We start from the raw sequence: 21,353 nt of genomic DNA, 5'->3' as shown, positions 1-21,353 counted from the left end.
CTGATCATTGTAAGCGCTATTTCCATTGGTAAATGACATGTCTTATTCCTGTAACTGATACATTCTGCTGGAGAGCATGAGCTTTTGAAAAACAACAGACTTACTGGCCAGATTAATAGGTGAAAATTGGAGAAAGAAAGCCTAAATAAGGAAATGTAATGCAGCCATCACATCTAAGAACTGCTAATCTGCAATATAATAAATGTTTGCTTTTGGGTTTAATACCACTTCAACTGCGAGGGCTGTATAAAAAAAAAAAAAAAAAAAAAGCACTCATGAGAAAATAGAGCAAATGCATAACTTATTATTGAGGTATGAACGTTTTTATAGACACTTGTTACAATTATACATTCTCTGACCTTCTTTTGGTAGAAGTGAACAAAAAGCTACTGGAAGTCACGAGACATGCCTTTGATTGTAAGTATCAGTTTCCCCTGATATTTTCTGTTAATCTCAGCATATTTGTGACAAGAAAACCCTTGTAACTGAATCAAATCATCAATTACTTCCGTACTCTTAAACACAACATTCCCTTATGATTGTTTAACCTTTTTTTATACCTCAGAGAACCCTTAAAGAGAGTTAAGCCTTAGGGAACCCCCGTAAAAATACATTTACTGTTCTAGCATGAACAGAAAATTGTAGGAAGGTTTAAATAACATAATAAACGATTTGGAGTACCTGGTGTATTCGGCACCTGATAGGATCAATTCCTGTCTGTAGCCCAACTTGTCCTCGATCATTTTTCACCACCAGGCCCGGGAGAAATAAAGCCCCAGACACCGAAGTGTGAAAGCGAAATCTCTGAAAGTTTAATGCGGACGAGCAGTATTATACAAGAACTCTATAGGCATTGTTAAGTCAGAATGACCAATGAAATATTATATTCTCCTTCCCACCACAACTTCTGGCTACTTTGAAGCAAACGTTCCCTTTTCAATGGCTTTTGGCATTACCATATTTAGGAATTAAGCTTACCCCGACCTATGATGGACTATATCAGGCTAACTTTCCCACTGTTTTCCATGAGTTGACTGAGTTATTGTCTTCTTGGTCTCATTTCCCGCTTTCATGGTTCGGCAGAATAAATGCAATCCGTATGACCTATCTCCCAAAACTACTTTACCTATTTCGTGTTCTGCCAGTTCCAGTACCTTCGCATATACTGCGTATTCACCAGTGAAAACCTTTGTCCTTTATTTGGAGTTCTTCTCGACCCAGAATTAGCAAACATATCTTATTCGCGCGACGGAGTGCGGGCGGGTTATCTGTTCCGAATCTCCAGTCTTATTATTTGGCGGCTAACATTGCCCCCTTGGCTCATGTTCATGCATCTCACCACTTCCCTCTGTGGGCTGTTGTAGATACGATGGACTCTCACCCGATACCGCTCTCCTCCTTGCCATGGCTTCCTATGTCTCACCGTCCATCTACCCTTAGCCCAACACTGACGCTTTCGCTGCGTCTCTGGGATTCTATCAAATATTCAGCTGGCCTTATCTCTCCTCACCTGCCGCTGTTACATCTATTGCATAACCCATTATTCCCTCCGGGTAGGGATAATCCTAGACAGTTTGCATGGTGGCAGGCGCATGGTTTTTATGATGTTCACTCACTCCTATCTCCCACTAGAATAATTACCTTTGACGCTCTGCGCTCCTCTTATAATATCCCACTTCGAGAACATTTTGGTTATCTTCAACTTCGTCATTTCCTAAAAACATTAACACGTACGCATTCGGGACCTTATCGTCTGTCCCCCTTTGAAAGCCAGTGCAGACATAGACCTCATGCCCCGGGTTTGATCTCTTTGATTTATTCTTCCATTATATCTTATAGAACCCCTCCGGTTCGTGGTTCGTTCTTATCATCAGCGTTGGCAGTCTGAATTAGGGGGGAACCTGGATCAACAGGACTGGCAGAACATGACCCAAACACTATCTAAATGTTCTAGGAATGTCATTATTCTTGAGAATGCCTACAAAATTCTATACCGATGGTATTATACGCCTGCTCGTTTAGCTAGTTTTATCCCTACCTATTCCCCGGTCTGTTTTCGGGGTTGCCAACAATTGGGCACCATGGCTCACATCTGGTGGACTTGCCCTAAAGTAAACAGATTATGGATTAGGGTGTATGCCCTCCTCCGCACTATCCTTCACACAGACATTAAGCGTAACCCGTATGAAGCGCTTTTATTTAAACCACTGGAGGGTCTTCTCCGTTCTGAGCGGCAGCTGGCATCACACTTATTCATGGCAACTAAATTGACAATTGTAAGGGCTTGGAAGACTCCTGTCCTTAGTTTTGAGGCTGTCAAAAACCGGATGAATTTCATCATGGTTAATGAAAAATTGACGGCCATATTGTTGGATACCCATACAAAATTTTTGCAGATATGGCGTCCCTGGTTGGATATAGCTCAACCCTCGAGATTCGACCAGTCCCTTCTGTCGATATGAGGATGGATTTTGCTGTGATCCCCTTGGAGCCCCCCCCCTCCCCCCCCTTCCTTTTTTTTTTTTTTTGTGCTGTCTGTGTCTCTCTACTGTTTGTCTTTTCCTACTTTCTTGTTCAATCTGTCCTTAAATATATTTTACGGATTGTACTTGTTATTTTTTGCGCTACATCCGCAATCTTATTTACGCAATTTAGATTTCTTTATACACTCTAGGATATGAACATGTACAATTTTTTAGAGAGGCCTCTTCTCGTGCCTCTCCCGTGTTCTATAATGTTGATGTAGCAAAACTACTCTCTGGAGTTTCCATTATCATTGACCCACAAAGGTTTGTTAATCATTCCCTTATAACCCCTTCCCCCATCCTTTTCTACAGGGCTTCTATCTAAACTCTTCAGCTTATGCCTTTATTGATGCATGCCTTGAATCAGCTACTTGTCACTCAATATGATTTATAATTGTTGGTCATTGAATTTATGTTCGGAATGTCTGTTTATCTCTGCTTAATATTCAATAAAGCTCTTTGTAAAAGAAATATTATATTCTTATCAAAGTAGATAGAAACTACAAATGGCTGATGAGTACCATGTAAGGTGAATCCATTTACAGAAAAAAGAAACTAAACTCAGGAAACGAGAGAGAAGTTCCGAGTAAAACTCAAAACTAACTCTTTACACATCTAAAAATGGGGGCATTATACAAAATAGATGGCAGTTAACCTTGGCGCCACTCACACGCAAATATGCGGCCTCTCGGTGTCTGGGCCTTGACGCCGAGCAGCCGCATATTTGCGTGCAATTAGAAAATACAGATGCGCTGAGAGCGCGTGCCCTGCACGCTCCCAGCACATATGTCCACGACTCCTGGAAAGGTCCCGATCTCCCCTTTCGATCAGGACCTTTTCCAATCATGTGACAGCGAATTACGGCGGTCACATGACCCTAAAACCCGGCCCCGCCTCCCGGCTTCTGAAACCAATTTGAAGCCAATGTCAAGAGGTTAAAAAAGACATATTTCCTTACAGCACCCAGGGTGGATCACTTAACACGCCTTTTCTGTATGGATTAAAATTATTTATAACAATAATCTTGAAATTAAATAAAAAATAATAATCATAGCAAAGAAACACAAACAGTAAAAATGGTGGTTTCCTCTAAGTGATTAATGACCCCTCTACATTGATGGTTAGTGGAAAATTGTTTCTTTGGCATTGGCGGTCAGTGTAGCTGGGAGATCAACCTGCTCAGGGAACCCATAGACACCACAAGTGGGACCCTGGTTGAGAGAGACTGCTCTACAAGAATTAATTGTTCTCACTTAGAAATGTTCCACGTTTGCTGGCTGACCCTGTTGACACATTTAATATTGCATCTCTGTGAGCAGAACTCTGCAATAAACTGCAGTCAGACGCCACCAAATTAATGAGCGCAATTTAAACACTTTCTTGCAGACATGATTTTGCTTTGAAAGAATAGCTGGATTTGTGCAAAACTTTGTTAGGTTTTTGTTTCATTTATTAAGTAATTTAAGCGATTCATCATAATCCTTATGTTAAAATGATTCATTTTCAGAATGATTTGTTGTTTCTGGAGAATATACAGTGAAGGAAATAAGTATTTGACCCCCTGCTGATTTTGAATGTTTGCCCACTCACAAAGAAATGATCAGTCTAAAAATCAAATGGTAGGTGTATTGTAACACTGAGAGACAGAATAGCAACAACAAATTCAACAGAAATGCATGTCTAACAAATTATGCACTGATTTGCATGTTCATGAGAGAAATAAGTATTTGATCCCGTATCATTCAGCAGGATTTCTGGCTACCAGGTGTCTTTCATATAGGTAACAAGCTGAAATTAGAAGCAGTCTCTTAAAGGGAGTGCTGCTAATCTCATTTTGTTACCTTTATAAAAAACACCTGTCCACAGGAGCAATCAAACAATTAGATTTCAAACTCTCCACCATGGCAAAGACCAAAGAGCTGTCCAAGGATGTTAGGGACAAGATTGTAGACCTACACAAGGCTGGTCTGGGCTACCAAACTATCGCCGAGCAGCTTGGTGAGAAGGTGATAATAGTTGGTGCAATCATTCGCAAATGGAAGAAACACAAAACAACTGTCAGTCTCCCTAGATCTGGTGCATCATGCAAGATCTCACCTCGTGGAGTGTCAATGATCATGAGAACAGTAGGGAATCGTCCGAGAACTACACGTGAGGATCTTGTCAATGATCTCCAGGCAGCTGGGACCACAGTCAGCAAGAAAACAATTGCTAACATACAAGGATTAAAATCCTGCAGTGCCCGCAAGGTCCCTCTGCTCAAGAAAGCACATGTCCAGGCCCGTCTGAAGCTTGCCACTGAACATCTGAATGATGCAGAGGAGGATTGGCTGAAAGTATTCTGGTCAGATGAGATCATAATCGATCTCTTTGGCATCAACTCAACTTGCTGTGTTTGGAGGAGGAGGAATGCTGCCTATGACCCCAAGAACACCATCCCAACTGTCAAACATGGTGGTGGAAACATTCTGCTTTGGGGGTGTTTCTCTGCTAAGGGGACAGTACAACTGCACTGTATCAAAGGGACGATGGACGGGCAATGTTCCGTCAAATCTTGGGTGAGAACCTTCTTCCCTCAGCCAAGGCATTGAAAATGGGTCATGGATGGGTGTTCCAGCATGAGAATGACCCAAAACACACGGCCAGGGCAACAAAGGAGTGGCTCAAGAAGAAGCACATTAAGGTCCTGAAGTGGCCTAGCCAGTCTCCAGACCTTAATCCAATTGAAAATCTGTGGAAGGAGCTGAAAGTTCGAGTTGCCAAACGTCAGCCACCAAACCTTAATGACTTGGAGAGGATCTGCCAAGAGGAGTGGGCCAAAATCCTTGCTGAGATGTGTGCAAACCTGGTGGTGAACTACAGCAAATGTATGACCTCTGTGATTGCCAACAAGGGATTTGTCACCAAGTACTAAGTCATGTTTTGTGAAAGGGATCAAATACTTATCATATTTTTTGCTCCATAAGATGCACCTAGATTTTAGAGGAAAACAAGAAAAATAATATTCCAAACCAATAGACTGCAGACATAGTACAGGAGATGACCAGAGACTGCGGACATAGTACAAGAGATGACCAAAGACTGCGGACATAGTACAGGAGATGACCAGAGACTGCGGACATACTACAGGAGATGACCAGAGACTGCGGACATACTACAGGAGATGACCAGAGGCTGCGGACATTCGAATTCGACAGGTACCCGCTCCCACTTCCACGGAGTTATCCTCCCCGTAGTCTTGTGGGACACGTGACAGGTCCCAGAAGACTACAGGTGGCCATTCACAAAGCACAGCGCTTCTCGCGCATGCACAGTGGGCACCTGGCTGTGAAGCCGCAAGCTGTCACAGCCGGGTGCCCACACTAAAGATGCCGGCTCCAGGGAGAGAAGACTGCCAGTGAAAGCAGGACACCGCTGGACCGAGGAGCAGGTTCTTCTGCACAGTAGAGCCAAGTGGCCAGCCCGGTATGCTAACAGGGCGACGGCGGGAATACCAGGCTGGCCGCTCCATATTTGTTCCATAAGACGCACAGGCATTTTCCCCCATTTTTGGGGGGGAACATAGTGCTACTTATGGAGCAAAAAATACGGAATTTCCCTCATGAACATGGAAATCAGTGCATAATTTGTTAGACATGCATTTCTTTTTAATTTTTTGTTGCTATTCTGTCTCTGTGTTACAATACACCTACCATTCGATTTTTAGACTGATCATTTCTTTGTGGGAAACATTCAAAATCAGCAGGGGATCAAATACTTATTTCCTTCACTGTATATTCGTTGTTCCGAATCGATTTGTATATTTTTGGAAGTTCTGGTTTTCTTTTGTTATTCTGGAATATAGGCTATATTAATTTTAACATAATTAATTAATATGTATTCGACTATGTAATTAAGTTGAATTAATTTCCTCATTCCCAACTGACCTTATTTGTTGGGCTGCGTATATAGAAATAAGCAAATAGTCTCTTCAAAACCCATAAAAAAAAGAATCCTATTAGAATATTCACGGTAAGCTCACTAGAATAAAAATGAATGGATCTGAATCAATTCAGATCATTTGTTATGATGTTACGTTTTTTTGGATATTTCAGGCATTAACAAAAGGCCCACACTCTTGCATCATGTCATCTGGATGAAACAAATTAGTACATCTCCTGTAGTATGTCTGCAGTCTCTGACCATCTCTTGTATCATGTCCGTGGGGGTGACACCATGCTTTACTGCACCAGGGGACAGAAGCGCAAGTTAAATGCGCATATCATAAATATCATATCCAGAAAGGGACCCTGGTGGTCATCATGGATCTGGTCACAACCTGGGGGGAGGGGGGCTCCAATGGCACATACACACCAGACAGCACTCCAGACCTCGCAGCAATCCAATCCAGCTCACAGGGACACAGGGATAACTCCTTAAGCGAATCCAGCCACTTTGCACCGTTTGGAACCAAAGGTACTACTCCACCTTAAATGGCTCAGAATGAAGCCACCAAACAGAGGTATTAGCTCAATGTATCAAGATGGCCGCCAGACCTACATGCGGCCTTGGCAGCATGACGTCAGCGTGGCAAGGCTTCTCCCTGATGCGTTTCATGTGAAGACGTTAAGACACTTTGATAACGTGTCTTCACACGAAACATGTCAGGGAGGAGCCTTGCCGTGCTGACGTTACGCCGCCGAGGCCGCATATAGGTCCGTTATCAGATATTCACATTCATTTTGTCATTTTATTGATTGATGTTATGTTCATCCATTCACTACTGCACTTGTCACTTTGCTGACAATTTTGGAGTCCACTAATTTTGCGCAAATTTGCGCACTATGCACATAGTCACTTTATTTCCAGCGCTGCATATATATTTTAAGGTTTTTATTATCTGTTTCACCATTGGGAAGATGTGCTCTCTCTATGTGTTCTGGAGATCACTGTCAAATCAATTGAACAAGAATTGATGTAAAATACTAATGTTTACAAGCGTCATTGGAGCAGGAGTAGTAGAGAGATCTTTGCATGGGAACAACTAAAAAGGGAGCTCCCCTCAAGAATAATACAAATTGGACTATTGATGAAATAAGATCTCAAAATTTGGTTGTATTGACCAACTTAGGTCATTTTATGAACTAAGATGAAATCCAGGAAAACTCCATAGGAATCAGATCAGCTGCAACTTCTGGAGACTATTGCTTCTCTCCTGTTAATGTTGTTAATGTATATTTAAAATTGGTGGTTATATCATGAAACCATAGAAATGTCAAGGAATTTCTTTAGTTTGTCTAATATTGCATACCTCTAAGATTTAAAACAATCTAACATGCTTCAACACTTTCACAGGGACCAGAGCCAAAGCCAGGAGATTTGATAGAATTTTATCGCACAGGCTATCGGCATTGGGGTGTATATGTTGGAGATGGATATGTTATACATTTAACAGGTGAGGATACATAAATATACAGATCTGATCTTTCACTTTTTTTTACTATGAATGTTCTAAACCAGTGGTCTCCAAACTGTGACTCTTTGCTTGCCTTTGGACCCTTGAGGCATTATTCCTGCCACTGACAACAACAATGAGGCAAAATTCCTGCCACTGACACCAACAATGGGGCACCAACTATTTCTTCCCCTGATACCAAAGATCAGGCATTGCTTACTTCCACTGGGCATAGCCAACCCCACTAAAGTCTGAAGGACAGTAAACTGGTCCTTTCTTTGGAAAGTTTGGAGACCCCTTTTTTTAACAATATTTTCTCATACATTGTACATTTATTATTGTTAATATACATTTTTTGTAAATCTGTTACTTTTTAAGGCCTAACTCCAGGCAAAACCTTTTTTTAAGATTTGAAAAGAAGGGCTAGAGACTTTATCATGTTTTGTCTGTGTCCCCATTGGAGAGATCTTTCTTCACTTTATATAGGGACAGTGATAGCTAATCTTTTTAGTTCAGACATAGTCTGTAACTATTATTTTTTTATAGGTGGAAGGGTAAGAACCTTTCTCTGGTTATCATAACTGTCTGTCTTACTGCCTTTGATAACCATGGAACTGCAAGTGATGCATTTATTTAAAACAACCAAACCATTCCAGAATACTTCAATTACCTGTGGAGATAGGAAAAAAATGAAGTGGTAGCGGGAGAGAAACTTCTAGAGGGTTGTTGCAGTGCCATGGGGTTACCTTGGTGCCCTCTAGGCTCTTTGAAATTCCTTCACCCTACCGATTTCTTGTCCTGCTGCCAAAGGTAGAAATAATGAGGCAGAATGTCTCCCAACAGGATCCTGTGTAGAGCAATAAAAATTAACAAACGACAACCTTGCAACCTGCATCTTTAAAATCAAATTAGTGTTGGCACCTCCTATATTTTTCTCCTCACCAGTTCTTTTTTTATAGCAGTTACTAACTGTCTTCAAATATAAAAATAACTTCATAATCTTTCCAGAGCTCAACTGGAACCAAAGCTAGGGTGATATAACATTGAGCATAGCTCAAAAAACCAAGCGGTTCCTCTCCTCTCATCATATTTGATGACCTGTAGTAAAGTGTGGAAGCCTTGATGGGACGACTAGAACCTAATCTTCCAAGGTGTATCCAGTATTTTCCTAATAAAGCTGCATGGGTGGTAAAGTTATGTCTGGGTAACTGTTTACTAGGACCAAAGTCACTGCATGAACACTGTAATCAAACTGACATTTTGAAGTAGTACCACCTTTAGTCAGGTCTAGTAGATAAGTCAGTCTTTTGGTCAGGCCTAAAGAACTGAAATTTCAGTCAAGCTGCTAGCAACGTTTTTAACACCTGTCCTCTGGATCTGCAAAGGAACATGGATTTATTAGGCTTGATTTTACATTAAAATGGTTGTAAACCTCAAACTTAAAATATGAACAAAACAGAAGTGTTATTTCTGTCTGCTGCTTAGTTCCTCTGCAATCTACATGAAACAGGTCTGACAAGTTTTCCTGACACCAAAAGACAAATGATGACAGAGGAGGGACCTCCAGCTGATTGACAGCCTCAGCTCTGTTCATGTGAGCTGTGTGTAGGAAAGTGTGTCCCTTTCCTCCAATTATCTCTTAGAGCTCTCCTCACTGAGCTCTGCAGCATGTAATTTCAGATCTCTACCCCTTTTTTTTAGAACTTTTAGACTAGCTTAGAGAAGGCTGCAGATACAACTGTATGTAGGAGAATTTGTTTCATCTCTGTGTATTACCTAAGCCCAGTCACTTCACTGGGGATATGTAAGCGTTTACAACCAATTTAATGGAATGGAGTCATGTAAACCTTGTGAATTACTTTTAATCAAATCACTTTATCATTTCTAAGATTTGGAATATGTTTCCAAAAGACATGGCGGAAGAGTGGAGAGTGCAAAAGCTGGTGCAGCTGTGTATGGAGACCAGGGCGGTGCTACTGCTAGGCAGACTAGGCAGCTGCCTAGGGTGCACTGTCGTCTAGGTTGCAACCAGGGCTGAGATGGGGGGGGGGGTTAGCTGTGATGAGAGCTCCTGCTGCTACAAGCTGACACAAGAGTGACTCTTGTTAGCACAGAAAGTGACAGACCAAATCTATAAAGGAAGAGAGAGCTGGGAGTAGGCTGTGATCTCTCTCCCCTCCAGCTCCACACTTTTGCCACTGCAGTGCTCCTGATTGAGATTGTCAGACAAAGAATGTGGTTGGGGGCTGGGTAAACACACCCTGCACAGTCCCGATCTGACAGCCAGTGCTATTGCTAGTGCTGGTCCCTGGTGCAGCATTCCTGTGCCTGGCAGCCCACAAGCTAAGGAGGAGCCAGGAGACAGCCTGCAAGGTGAGGATGAGCCAGGAGACAGCCTGCAAGGTGAGGATGAGCCCAGAGGCAGCCGGAAAGGTAAGGAGGAGCCCGGAGGCAGCTTGCAAGGTGAGGAGGAGCTCGGAGGCAGCTCACAAGGTGAGGAGGAGCCCGGAGGCAGACCTGCAGCTGAGGGATGTGTGTTGATGACTGGGGAGGACTGTATTGGGGACCTAAAGTAAAAGTATTTGTGCTGGGGATAAGAGTGTGCTAATAGGGGGAAAGGAGATGATGATTAATTCTAGGTAGGGGTATTTGTGCTGGAAAAGGGGAATTTGGGGATAACAGGGATAGGATTTGTTGTAGGAGGATTATTTTTTTTTTGGGGGGGGGGGGGGATTTGGGGGCACACAGAAGTAAAATTTGTTCTAGGAAGGGGAATTTGTTCTGAGAGAGGGAATTTGGGACAGGAGTAAGATTTCTTCTAGGAAGAGTGATTTGGTAAGGGATTTGTGCTGGTCACCCTAGCTACGGGCTGTTTTAATATTTTCTGCTGTTTTTAAAAATGTTGCAGTGTATTTTGGTGGGGGGTTGCAAGAAAAAGTATGTGAACCCCTTGGGATTACGTGGAGTTTTGCATGAATTGGGTATAAAATATGCTCTGAACGTCATCTAAGTCACAACAATAGAAGAACATAGTCTGCTGAACATAATACTACACAAACATTAGATTAATAACTGGTTGACCCTCCTTTGGCAGCAAAAACCTCAACCAAACGTTTCCTGTAGTTGCACATCAGACCTGCACAACGATCTAATTTTGGACCACTCCTCTTCACAAAACTGTTTCAGTGTAGCAATATTCTTGGGATGTCTGGTGTGAATTGCTCTCTTAAGGTCATGCCACAGCATTTCAATCGGGTTGAGGTCAGGACTCTGACTGGGCCACTCCAGAAGGCGTATTCTGTGCTGTTGCAGCCATTGTTTTGTTGAATTACTTGTATGCTTTGGGTCATTGTCCTGTTGCATCACCCATCCTCTGCGGAGCTTCAGTTGGCAGACAGATGGTCGTACGTTTTCCTGCAAAATGTCTTGATAAACTCTGGAATTAATTTTCCCATCAATGACAACAATCCGTCCAGGCCCTGAGGCAGCAAAGCAGCCCCAAACCATGATGCTCCCTCCGCCATGTTTTACAGTGGGGATGAGGTTTTGATGTTGGTGTGCTGTGCCTTTTTTTCTCCATACATAGTGATAGTCAGGTCTATCTCTACATACATTAGGTTTGACATGCTAAAGAACAAGAATATGTTCACTTTACAGAAATGTCAAATGGATAACTCAATATGGTGATGGTGTTAGTAGTAATTTACCATATTCAACTGGACGTGTTTTGTAATGTTGAAGACATTTAACAGCCTATCCAAGCCTATCTCTTAAGCAGGCCGTAGATTATGCAATTTTCTTTCCTTTCACCATGGATGGAAGAAAAGAAAATTGGTACTGCTGAATCTTATATTCATTTTTCACATGACTGGGCCATTAATATTCCTAACTATGTTCTTTTTCGCAGAGACAGCGTAAAAAGGAAAGGCGGTGGTGTCTGTCTCTAAGTGAGATGTGATCTCAGAGTGAGTGTGAAAGAGGACCTAGTTGATGGAGAGTGTGATGAGGCTGAAGCATTATGGGTGGAACTGCACATGGGGGTGGGTACTACAATAGGTAATAATTGGAGTTTGTTATAGGCTTTCTAGTGTTAATGAGGAGGTAGAGACTCATCTCCTTGCACAGATCGAATGAGCTGCAAGGGCTGGGACAGTGATAATAATGGGGGATTTTAACTACCCAAAAATTGACTGGAGTAATGGTACTGCAGGAACAGTTAAAGGGCAAACATTTATAAACCTACTATAGGACAATTTTATGGTACAGTTCATAGAGGCCCCAACTAGGAATGATGCTCTGCTTGACCTGGTTATCTCAAACCATGCTGAGCCTATTATGAATGTCCATATAAAAGAACATCTGGGTAGCAGTGACCATAACATGATTTAATTTATTGTTAGCTGTAAACAACATGCACATACTGGAAAAATAAAAATGCTCAACCTTAAGAGAGCTAATTTTCGAAGGCTCAGAGCTGCTCTCCAAGACTTAGACTGGGAGGGAATATTGGCATCAATGAACACAACACAGAATGTGAACACACTGCAAAATATATTCCCATGGGCAATAAGTTTAAATGCTAAACCTATGTGGCTTATGGCCAAAGTTAAAAAAGCTATAGATAAGAAAATAGCTTTTATTAAATATAAAAATGAAGGAACACTATCATCGTTTAAATATTACAAACAATATAACAGAATATGCAAAAAGGAAATAAAGGCCACAAAAATTGAAAACGAATGACAGATTGCAAAAGATAGCAGGACAAACCCCCCAAAATTCTTCAAATATATTAATAGTTAAAAGGTCAGGTCTGAGCATGTAGGCCCTTTACAAAATAATCTAGAGTGGGTGACTGGGGACAAAGAGAAGGCAAATGTAATAAATACCTTCAGCTCTGTGTATACAAAGGAGCATGGGGGAGCTCTTGTCCATAATGGGCAAGGTATTGACAGCTCCAGATGATGCACATTGGCTCACAATTGATATGATCAAGAAATATTTAGACAGAATAAAAGGTGAATAAAGCACCTGGACCGGATGTTTCTAATTTTTAGGGACTCTTTAAAAACTGGCATAGTACCACTGGATTAGCGTAAGGCCAATGTGGTGCCAATATTTAAAAAGGGGTCAAAATCTTTACCAAGTAATTATAGACCTGTTGGTTTAACTTCTATAGTTGGGAAGATATTGGAGAGTTTATTAAAAGACCACATAGATGAGTTCTTGCTGGAAAAAAATATTTTAAGCAACAGACAGCATAGATTCATAAAAGACAGAAGTTGCCAAACAAATCTGATTTTCTTTTTTTGAGGAGGTGAGAAAAATCGTGGACAGAGGGGTGGCGGTGGACGTGGTATAGTTGGATTTTAGAAAAGCGTTTGACACAGTTCCCCACACATGGCTAATGTGTAAGGTAAAGTCTACAGGCCTGGAAAAATCTGTATGTAAATGGATAGAAAACTGGCTAAAAGATCGTATTCAAAGAGTAGTGGTTAATGATTCATACTCTGAATGGTCTGGGGTTGTACTTTTATATATTTATAAACAATATAGGGTCTGGGATTATAAATACTATTTCAGTCTTTGCTGATGACACCAAGCTGTGCAGTGGAATAACGTCCTTACAGGATGTCTCAAATTTACAATCCGACCTCAATGCACTGTTTAATTGGGCAACTATGTGGCAAATGAGGTTTAATGTTGATAAATGTAAGGTTCTGCACTTGGGGGCTAAGAATATGCATGCATCATACATACTAGGGGGAGTACAACTGTGGGAATCAATGGTGGAGAAGGATCTGGGAGTTCTGGTAGATCACAAGCTTAATAATGGCATGCAATGCCAAGCTGCGATTTCTAAAGCGAGCAAAATCCTCTCTTGTAATAAAAGAGGTATAGACTCCAGAGAGAGAGATCTCATATTACCCCTGTACAAATCATTAGTAAGACCTCATCTGAAATATGCAGTTCAGTTTTGGGCACCAATTCACAAAAAGAATATTGGGGAACTGGAGAAAGTGTAGAGAAGGGCAACCAAACTGATACGAGGCATGGAAGAGATCAGCTATTGTCAGGCTCAAAGACCAGTTGCTATAGCAGTGTAAGGCTTACCTGAAACCAGCAGGATAGGTACACGGGCAGGTCACCCTGGGAAATGATGCAGGCTCATCTGAGGTCTAAGCACTAACCGGTATTCACCAGAGATCCTGATGGTGGAGATGGATTTCGCTGCGTGTTAGTACCAGGTCGCAGTTCTCAGGATCACCCCACCAGGGAATGAGCAAGCCAGGAACCAGTAGCAGATATGGCAGGTAGGGATCTATCAGAAGCATAGTCAGTAAAAAAGCCAAGGGTCGGTAACAAGCGGTAGCAGGTTGGGGTGAGGCAGAATCGTAGTCAAGGAGCAAGCCAAAGGTTGGTAGCGAAGGTATAGATGGCAGCAGAAGAGACAAAGCAAGATACTGGCTGGAGAAGGCACAATAATCTGGCAAACAGGAAATGCAGAGACATGGCTTTTATCAGGAAGTTCATGGGAGAAGCAAGGGGTTCAAGGTGCAAGATAAACAAGGTCAAGGTAGGATCATCCAAATAATTGTCTAGGGAGCTGTCCAACATTCCAGGTGAAACATTGCCTCTCACCCCAGAAGGCCCCGGTTCGGACCCAGGCTCTGACAGCTATATAGGAAACATTAGAGGAACTGAATTTATTCTCTCTTGAGAAGAGGAGATTAAGGGGGGATATGATCAACATGTATAAATACACCAGCCACTGCAGTGCTAGAGCTAGGGGCCAGTGAATACGCCTCTCTCTTCAGCTGATAGACATCTCTGCCCAGCCATTTCTATATGCCAGCCCTAAGGCCCTGTTCACACTTCGCATAGAGGGACATTCATTCCTGCTCACATTTTTTTTCTTACATAGGGCAGCCCATTCACAATTACTATGTGCATCTGAAGTGCAAAATCACTTTCCTGTACAGTTTGTCACATGTTCAGGCAATGCCAAGTGTGAATGCGGCCTAAAGGCTCTTTAACATGGGCAGCTGAGATGTGGATATACCGCTATCCCTGGTTGCTCACCCAAATCCTAACAATATAGTCAGATAAGGCTGTATACATGCTACATTTACTTCACAGCTTCAGCATTTTAAAAGCAGGCTGCAGAGTTTGACAGTCAGCCCTACCTATCAAACTCCCTATTGAGTTCAACATGGCTGCTCTGCAACTGTGAGCCAAGTTGCAGCGCAGTCTTTCAAAGTAAAATTGCCATTCAGCAATTTAAAAAAAAAAAAGTAAAAAAAAAACAAAAAACACACGGGTGTCAGGAGGCAGCAGTAGCAACGGAATAATTTCTGCCATGGCTGCAAAGCATAGCATTGCGACCGTAGAACTTTAGTGAAAATATAAGTTTATATTTTTTTGAGGTAGAGAACCTGTCAGGTAGGCTGCATGGGGCTCTGTGATTACTAACAGCAGCCCCAAATGATGGGGTATGTTCCTGACACTCATTAGGACTGAAGAAGTGGTTTGCAAGTGCCGTGATACATTACAGAACAAGTCCATCTGACTGTGATAAATTACATGAGAATCTACATAGACAAGGTGAGGCAGTATTTACGTTAGTTTTAATAAGGCTGGCCATACATTATACAATTCTCTTGTACAATTTTCCTTTTAGATTTACCAAAACCATATAATATGAGATCAAACCTAAACACCTTTAATTTGTATGCAATCACATTGTTGAAGGTAAGTCTAAAGAAAATTGTATAATGTATGGGCAGCTTTAGTTACTAAAGTTTTAAGATAAGGCAGTAAAGAGTAAATTGGTCATATGGATTAAGCATACAAATAGCAAGTCTGTTGTGCAAGGATACACTGTAGTTATTAGGATGAGTGAAATGTCATCACAAATTATGAGGTTTTGGCAAAATGTCACCATTTCATGAAAAATCAGCATTTTTTGATAATAAAAATTACTTGGAACTCCCTAACATTATGTTTTCTGAAAGCAGGGTACTGGAGAACAAAATGGAAGCAGTTGCTCTTTTTCATATCAAACAATATTCACACAGCTATTTATGAAACGCATATTTTCACCAAAAAATACACTAAAAGTAATTTTAGTGCACACAAACACAATATAATATCCAATTTTGGGGTAAAAAGTAAACGTTGTGGGCGTGGTTTGGACTTGGCGGAGTAGGGACGCGCCTCTTTAGAGCTTCTGTCTCCCTCCAGCTCTACATCTTTACCCTGCAGCCTGCAAGCACCAGCATGAGCTCAATGAAACGCAAAAAGACCAAGGACCCTGGCCCGGTCTGCCATCCAGCATGTCTTCCCGGGAACCGCTGCTGCCAGTTTGCGGCCTACTGTGGCAGACTTGTGCGGTGGCGAGGCTGACTAAGGCCTCCCGCTGGAGGCGGCAACGTCCCCTGCTCCATACGGGGACTCAGACGCCTTCTCGGACCTCCCTGTGACCTTGGCTCCCTCACTCTTGCCCTGGCTCCCAGCTCCTCAGAGTCTACTTACCTGCAAGATGATGTGGAGATCAGAGAACTCCTGCGTGCCCTCCCTACAAGGGCCGATATTGAGGCCTTGCTTCTACGCATAACCGAGACCCACAAACAAGACCTCCAGGTAATCCGCACTGATGTGCAGCAACTATCTGAACGTCTGTCACAGGAGGAGGTGGTGCGAGGGGCCATAGAAGACAGGGTTGTGGAGGTGGAGTGAGAACAGGCATGCCAGGCGGACTCTGCAGTAACTCTACAACTCCGCATGGAGGACCTGAAAGACCGGAGCCGGTGCAACAACTTGCAGCTCTTTGGACTTCCTGAGGTCACGGGACCGGAGGACTTATGAGATACAGTTGTCGCCATATTCCATCGAGTGCTCGATACAACTCTACCGGAACCCCTAGAGCTTGATAGGGTACATAGAGCACTGGGCCCCAAATCGGTTCACCCCAATAGACCGCGGGATATCATCTGCCTGGATTACTTTATGCCTCATTGGGCTCCCTATGCTACCAAGCATCCCATTTATTGAATTATTCACAGTGGCCATTCCTTGCAATGCTTACTTCCGAGACGGGCCATTTCCACCTGAACTTTTGTAGCGCACTACAACTACATTTCTTGATGGAACTCCCTCCTCTGGAGCGATTTCATCCTTTTGAATGACTTTGTGTGGATGAGGGCCAGGGGAGGACTGACCATTTGGAAACTCGGTCAGTAGAGGGCCCCATGAAATGCCCTTGGTACCTTTTCCATAGGCTTTTTTGAGTTTGGGCAAGGACACAGGGGCCCCATGATGCCCTATTGCCCGGGGGCCCCATGAGTTGTCAGTCCACCCCTGATGAGGGCCCCTGTCCACACTCTCTCCCTCTCAAATGTATGCACAATTGAACTACTCCCCCCCCCCCCGCCTTTTTGCGGAAATGGGAACTGGTGATGAACAGATCCCTCTCTTCCGTCCAACAGAGGCAAATCATCCGCTTTGCTCTCAAATCCTCCATCTTAACGTGGATACAAGAAACCAACTTCAAACTTCTCAACAGATGGTACCGTAGTACTCCGTCGATACTCCTTAATTGCTGCCCTACACTCCCCGACCGCTGCTGGAGATGTCTGGGGGACAGGGGTTCTTTATTGCATATTTTTTGGACATGTTCGAAACTGGAATCCTTCATCGTATCTCTCAGAAATGTACTCATTATATCCTCCCTGAAGACCCGGCTCAATTTCTTTTACATGTCTTTACATTCCTGAAAAAACATATGACAAATCGATTTTACGTCACCTATTCAACTCCGCCAGATCCTGTATCGCCCTGCGTTGGAGAGACTCCTGTCCTCCCTCTGTCCCGCTCTGGTTGTCAAGGGTAGAGGAGGTCAATAGAATGGAAGATTTGATTCTAACGTCACAAAATAGACATGAGGCCTACTCGAAGACCTGGCTTCTCTGGAATATGTTTACTTTCTCTGATGAGGGGAAATCCCTCTTTGTTTTCTCCTCTCTGGACTGAATTATTTTACACTCGGAGGCTGGACTTCCCTTCCTTCTCCGGTATCCTGTACCTATCCTTTCCTACTTCCTCCCCTACCCCCCTTTTTTTTTTCTTCTCTCTTCCCCTCCTTTGTGTCTTTTCCAGCTTTTTGTTACCGACTCATGCTGTTCCTCATTCCTTTATATACACTCTCTATAAAAACGGACAGACCCCAACACTCATAGTTGCAGTTAGTTTTGCCCCCCGGGATACACCTCATGTTGGCACTCTTCTCTACAGTATACAGTATATTGCATTGCCTGTTTGTTTTCTTTTTGTATTACTCCTGGCTGGTTATTGCATTGTTGCATTGTGATTTTGGTGCTCGGGGGATGTTACCCTGTTCCTTCTGACGTATATACTGGGGATGTTTTGCACAGTTTTGTGAGTGTGGTGCTAAAGAATTAAAAAAAAGAAAGTAAATGTTGAGGTTGCGTTGAGTAGATTCTCAGTATCGTAAACGCTATTGAGCATCTGTAGACTAGGGTGGATCATTTTTACTGAACAACTTTTCACTGGCTTAAAAAATGACACCAAGCTCTTGATATAGGAAGGAAAGATGGTAGCGCAAGACCTAGCCTGTATCAGTGAAGCAGCAGGACAATGTTGGATTTTCTGGGCAGGTTAGTTTTTTTCCAAAGAAAACCCTGCACAACTGGTGAGATTGGATGAAAAAAAAGTTGGGGGGAGGGGGACTTAATGAAGTTTCTTTGGTTTCAATGGTCTTTACATGGCTCCTAAAGGCTACAGAAAGCCCATTTTATCCATAAACTAATGTAGATAGTAGTGCTAAACTTACTAGCTCCATCTGCTCCACAACTTACATATCTACTCTATCCCTTCTATTCAGATCGAGCGGGCTGCTCCATTGCGTCTCCTGCACTTGAAGGAACAGCTGTGGTGAAAAAGGAATGTTTGAAGTCTGTCGCCCGTGGATGCAAGTATAGAGTGAATAACAAGTATGACAGCAAATGCTCCCCTTATCCAGCTGGAAAAATTGTTAGCGCGGCATTAAAAGAAGAAGGGAAAACAATGGCATATTCCCTCGATAAAGCCAACTGTGAACACTTTGCAACTAATCTGAGATATGGGAAAGAATTATCTGAGCAGGTACTGTATGAATCACTGACAACTAGACATTATTACTGTTTATAGTTCAGCTACTATGTATAAAACCCATAGCAGAGCTGTATTCCACAATGCTCATTATTCCATATTTTAGCATGCCTACTAGAGATGAGCGAAGAAATGAAAAATTCGATTCGACTGATTCGGCGAATTCGTGGACAATATTCGATTCGAGTCGAATAAATTCGCTTTGAATTTAACTTAAAAAAGGGTGTTTCTAGGCTTCAGAGAGACTTAATATTAGTGCAGAACACTGTACCTTTAATTTAAATGCCCTTGGAGTCTGCTGGGGAAGAGAAATAATACTGTCTGTCAGTATGACATGCAGATGAGTGCCGTCGATCTTAGAATCACTGCACACTTCACTCCTTTGGCCAGTCACGGGGCCAAAACCAGTGTTTGGAGCCACAGTGTGGCGGTGGAGGCAGCAGCAATGGGAGGCCATACAGCAACCTATGACAAAATGGAAACCAGCAGGAGCGTGAGGAGACCTGAAAGTGGCACATGGCAGAGTGGGAGCAATGGGAGGCGGTACAGGGACCCAGGTCACACTGTGGGCCCAGCAGCAGCGTGACCAGGCGGTACGGGGGCCCATGGCCGATATGGGGCTTGGTGGCACCTATGGAAGGCCTGTAATCTGCCAGCAACCTATGACAAAATGGACAACCGCAGGAGTGTGAGGAGATTTCAAAGTGGCACATGGCAGAGTGGAAGCAATGGGAGGCCGTACAGGGACCCAGGTCACACTGTGGGCTCAGCAGCAGCGTGACCAGGAGGTACGGGGGCCCATGGTCGATATGGGGCCTGGCGGCACCTATGGAAGGCCGCTAATCTGCCAGCAACCTATGACAAAATGGAAAACCGCAGGAGTGTAAGGAGACCTCAAAGTGGCACATGGCAGAGTGGAAGCAATGGGAGGCCGTACAGGGACCCAGGTCACACTGTGGGACCAGCAGCAGCGTGACCAGGAGGTACGGGGGCCCATGGCCGATATGGGGCCTGGCGGCACCTATGGAAGGCCGCTAATCTGCCAGCAACCTATGACAAAATGGAAAACCGCAGGAGTGTAAGGAGACCTCAAAGTGGCACATGGCAGAGTGGAAGCAATGGGAGGCCGTACAGGGACCCAGGTCACACTGTGGGACCAGCAGCAGCGTGACCAGGAGGTACGGGGGCCCATGGCCGATATGGGGCCTGGCGTAACCTATGGAAGGCCGCTAATCTGCCAGCACCCTATGACAAAATGGAACCCTGGGCTGGGGCAGGCAGAACCGCCGTATCTTTATCACGTTTTTCACAGGCCACCGAATGGCGACGCTGCATATGCTGACGCAACGCTGTAGTCCCAACATGGGCCCCCTGGCCACGCTTGACTTTCTGGCCACATAGTCGACATACGGCTACGTTTACTTCCTCGGGCGGCTTGACGAAAACTTGCCACACCGCCGAGTAGGAAACTTTGCACCCGCTACTCCTCACTGGCTGACTGCTACTTCCTCCGTGCACACCGGCACCACTACTGGCTGTGGTGGTAGGCTGCAGTGGAGCTGCTGCTCTACTCCGTGGCCGTTTGCCTCCACTGACACAGCTGCGACCCTGCTGCCTCCTGGCAGCAGCAATGGGAGGCCGTACAGGGACCCAGGTCACACTGTGGGCCCAGCAGCAGCGTGACCAGGCGGTACGGGGGCCCATGGCCGATATGGGGCCTGGCGGCACCTATGGGAGGCCGCTAATCTGCCAGCAACCTATGACAAAATGGACAACCGCAGGAGTGTGAGGAGATTTCAAAGAGGTACATGGCAGAGTGGAAGCAATGGGAGGCCGTACAGGGACCCAGGTCACACTGTGGGACCAGCATCAGCGTGAACAGGCGGTACGGGGGCCCATGGCCGATTTGACCTCATTCATCCCATAGTCCTGCCGACTCACGAATAGCGTGGCCTCCTCAAAGGGCCTTAGCAAGCGCAGGTGTCACACATGAGCTGACAATGGCTGACATCTAAGTTACACAGGGAGTACCTTTATCTGCTTTTAACATCAGGAAATCTGTGATGGCCTTTAGCTGTTCGTAAAGGCGGTCTAACATATGTAGGGTTGAATTACACCTTGTTGCAACGTCACAGCATGAGGAGTCGGTACGGGGGCCCATGGCAGATTACATGTCTGGCAGCAGCAATGGGAGGCCCGTAATCTGCCAGCACCCTATGTCAAAA

At 43.9% G+C, this 21,353-nt stretch overlaps 1 protein-coding gene across 1 annotated transcript in view; it reads left to right on the top strand.

Annotated features, from left to right (window-relative positions):
* Positions 1–368: 368 nt before the first annotated feature.
* LOC149446170 (phospholipase A and acyltransferase 4-like) overlaps positions 369–21,353 on the top strand; it is a 52,992-nt gene continuing 32,007 nt past the window's right edge. Inside the window, exons 1-3 of the mRNA XM_089652790.1 lie at positions 369–417; positions 7,860–7,959; positions 18,863–19,122. Coding sequence (XP_089508916.1) covers positions 406–417; positions 7,860–7,959; positions 18,863–19,122 — 372 coding nt within the window. The 5' untranslated portion in view covers positions 369–405. The remainder of the gene's footprint in view (positions 418–7,859; positions 7,960–18,862; positions 19,123–21,353) is intronic.

This window comes from Staurois parvus, unplaced genomic scaffold (genome assembly GCF_062004578.1).
Source record: "Staurois parvus isolate SC_StPar_1 unplaced genomic scaffold, SC_StPar_1.0 ptg000694l, whole genome shotgun sequence".
NCBI lineage: Eukaryota > Metazoa > Chordata > Amphibia > Anura > Ranidae > Staurois > Staurois parvus.
The sequence above is the reverse complement of the archived record's forward strand: the minus strand, read 5'-3'. Positions and strand labels throughout refer to the sequence as shown.